At 40.5% G+C, this 2,379-nt stretch overlaps 1 protein-coding gene across 1 annotated transcript in view; it reads right to left on the bottom strand.

The window, feature by feature from the left end:
* Nucleotides 1–1,943: 1,943 nt before the first annotated feature.
* LOC101856696 (ATP-binding cassette sub-family A member 3) overlaps nucleotides 1,944–2,379 on the bottom strand; it is a gene marked incomplete at its 3' end in the record, with an annotated part of 42,928 nt that continues 42,492 nt past the window's right edge. The window contains 1 exon segment of the mRNA XM_013088823.2: nucleotides 1,944–2,126. Within this exon segment, the coding sequence (XP_012944277.1) occupies nucleotides 1,944–2,126 (183 nt within the window).

The raw sequence follows: 2,379 nt of genomic DNA, 5'->3' as shown, positions 1-2,379 counted from the left end.
TTATTAACAGATAATGTAGCCTAGTGAATATGGAAATGTAATGTACGTTGAAGAAAATGGCACTGTACTGAATATGGTAATGTAATGAAATGAGTACCCAAGGGTAATACTATGCAAGAGACACAGACATGTAATGAAGTAAATAGAAATGCTGAAGTCAACTTGACAAAGTCTGTACTGGGAAGAGCCACTCCACACCCTGCCCCCATTTTGCTGTGTGATTTTAAGTGTCATCCCACTCAGAACCCCATTGTGACCTTAGATATTGTTGTGCACTAGGTCAAACAGTTGAAATGGGTGGGTGGGGGGGGGGTCAAACTTTACCATTATCAAATACTAGCTGGACCCCTTTTCGAAGAAAGGAATGATCACTGCATTAACATCAACTGAAAGTCATTGGCCTACTATATTTAGACTCTACTTGAATGGAGCAATAAATCTTGAGAGATGCAAAAAATTACAAGGTCTAGATATAGAGATGTATAGATTGATTCTCTGTTCCGCTTTCGTTGTTGTACACTCCAGAATTTCAAAGGTGTGCACGGCTAGTGAACGGAAATTTTACTTGTTTACAATCGCGTCTTAGAAGACGGACTTTCACAAGATTAGATCTAAGCGAAACTAGTGAAAAACTGAAAATTAAACTACAGTGACTTCAGGCTCCTCAATAAAACTGTGCATTCTTTAAATGATTCTGAACCACCATTAATTTGGTCAAATTCGAAAGTTCAGTGGTAGGGAAGTTTTAGGCTGCGAAAGTGACGAACTTTCACAAATATAATATATATATATTGATACCACAGGTTACAGGAGAAGAAATGGAGATGATTTTGACCACAAGGTATTCGTTCTCAGCATATGACAGGGGTGGTTGACGGTAGGGCTGTACCCATTCGACTTTGCTATTCGACATTCATGATTTTTACACTATCCACAGCAATTCGAATGCCACATGATTTTATTTTTTTAAAAACAGATAATGGATTTTCATCTCATTTTTCTCGAACGTAGTAAAATTGGAGCACATTAAGTCTAAAATCATTGAGATAAATATACTGAAACACTCTGTTTGATGGTTACGAGACAGAGTGATTAGAGGAGCCAACAAGAGTTATAAGATATTCCTCTAGAGACCTCTAGAGAATATCATAGCTCAAGCAAGGGCAGATGGCTCTTGAAGCACAGCGATTGTTCGTTTTTTTCTCGTGAAGTTAGCTGTCGCAATAGCCTCCCCTCTCCCTAGGCTATTTGAAATTCGAAGCGCTATGAACGGTGACGTCATGTCATCACACTACACTGCCTGCGACAACGGCATACGGGCACTCAGTGACTGGCGCAGTGAAAGTGATGGACTTATCGTATAGAGAAAAACAGTTCGACGATGCTCCGAAAAGCGGATGTTAGGTCTGGGCTTATCGTATATAAGAATTCGACGGCGCTTCGAATTTCGACGGCGCTTCGAATAGCGGAAGTTAAAGCTGGGCTTATCATATATAAGAAAAAAACCATTCGAAGGTACTGTGAATAGTTCGTGAATGTTGAAAAGCGGAGGTTAGGTCTGGGCCTATCATATACAAGAAAAAGACATTCGACAGAGGTATTCGAATAGCATGAATAGTGAGCTCACGCTTCGAAGCGTCGACGGATTTTTTGTTTCCTCAAATCGCACAGCACTTGTTGGCGGATGCTCTGTGTGTGGTTTGTTCCGTCTTTCCTATCAAACGTCTATTGTTCTTATCCCTCCTTCTTCTTTTCTTCATATGCTATTGTCTGGTAACACCTTTAATCTTCATTTATATGACCTATTTGTGTTACAGGTGCTTTAAAACTCTTACTAAAACAAAATAAAACAAATACACCACAAGTTACAGAGGAAGGAAAGTAGAGAAGAATTTGACCAATCTGCACCCCTTCTAATCAATTGACCTTGACCTTCGGCTGACCTTCTTGATGTTGTCCTTGATGTCGTAAGTCTTGACGTAGGCGTTGCCCCCGGAGACCATCTCCTGGCCAGTGAGCATCTTGAAGGTCGTCGTCTTTCCCGCGCCATTCTGACCCAGCAGCCCGAAGCATTCTTGTTCCGGCACGCCCACACACAGATGGTCCACCGCCGTCATCTGACCAAACTGACGGAGTAAAGATTTAAAAAAAACATGAGTTATTGATTTGAAAGGCCTTCGGCAAATACATCCACGCATTTTAACATAAGGCTCGGCAATTACATACATTGGTGCAGCACATCGGATATTTAACATAAATTGTGCACGCACGCATGCATGAACGCACACACACATACATAATAAGTACATACATACGTACATATGTACATACATACATACATACATACATACATACATACATACATACATACATACATAC

Source organism: Aplysia californica, unplaced genomic scaffold (genome assembly GCF_000002075.1).
Source record: "Aplysia californica isolate F4 #8 unplaced genomic scaffold, AplCal3.0 scaffold00817, whole genome shotgun sequence".
NCBI lineage: Eukaryota > Metazoa > Mollusca > Gastropoda > Aplysiida > Aplysiidae > Aplysia > Aplysia californica.
Note: the sequence above shows the minus strand (reverse complement) of the source record. Positions and strands in the feature narration are given on the sequence as shown.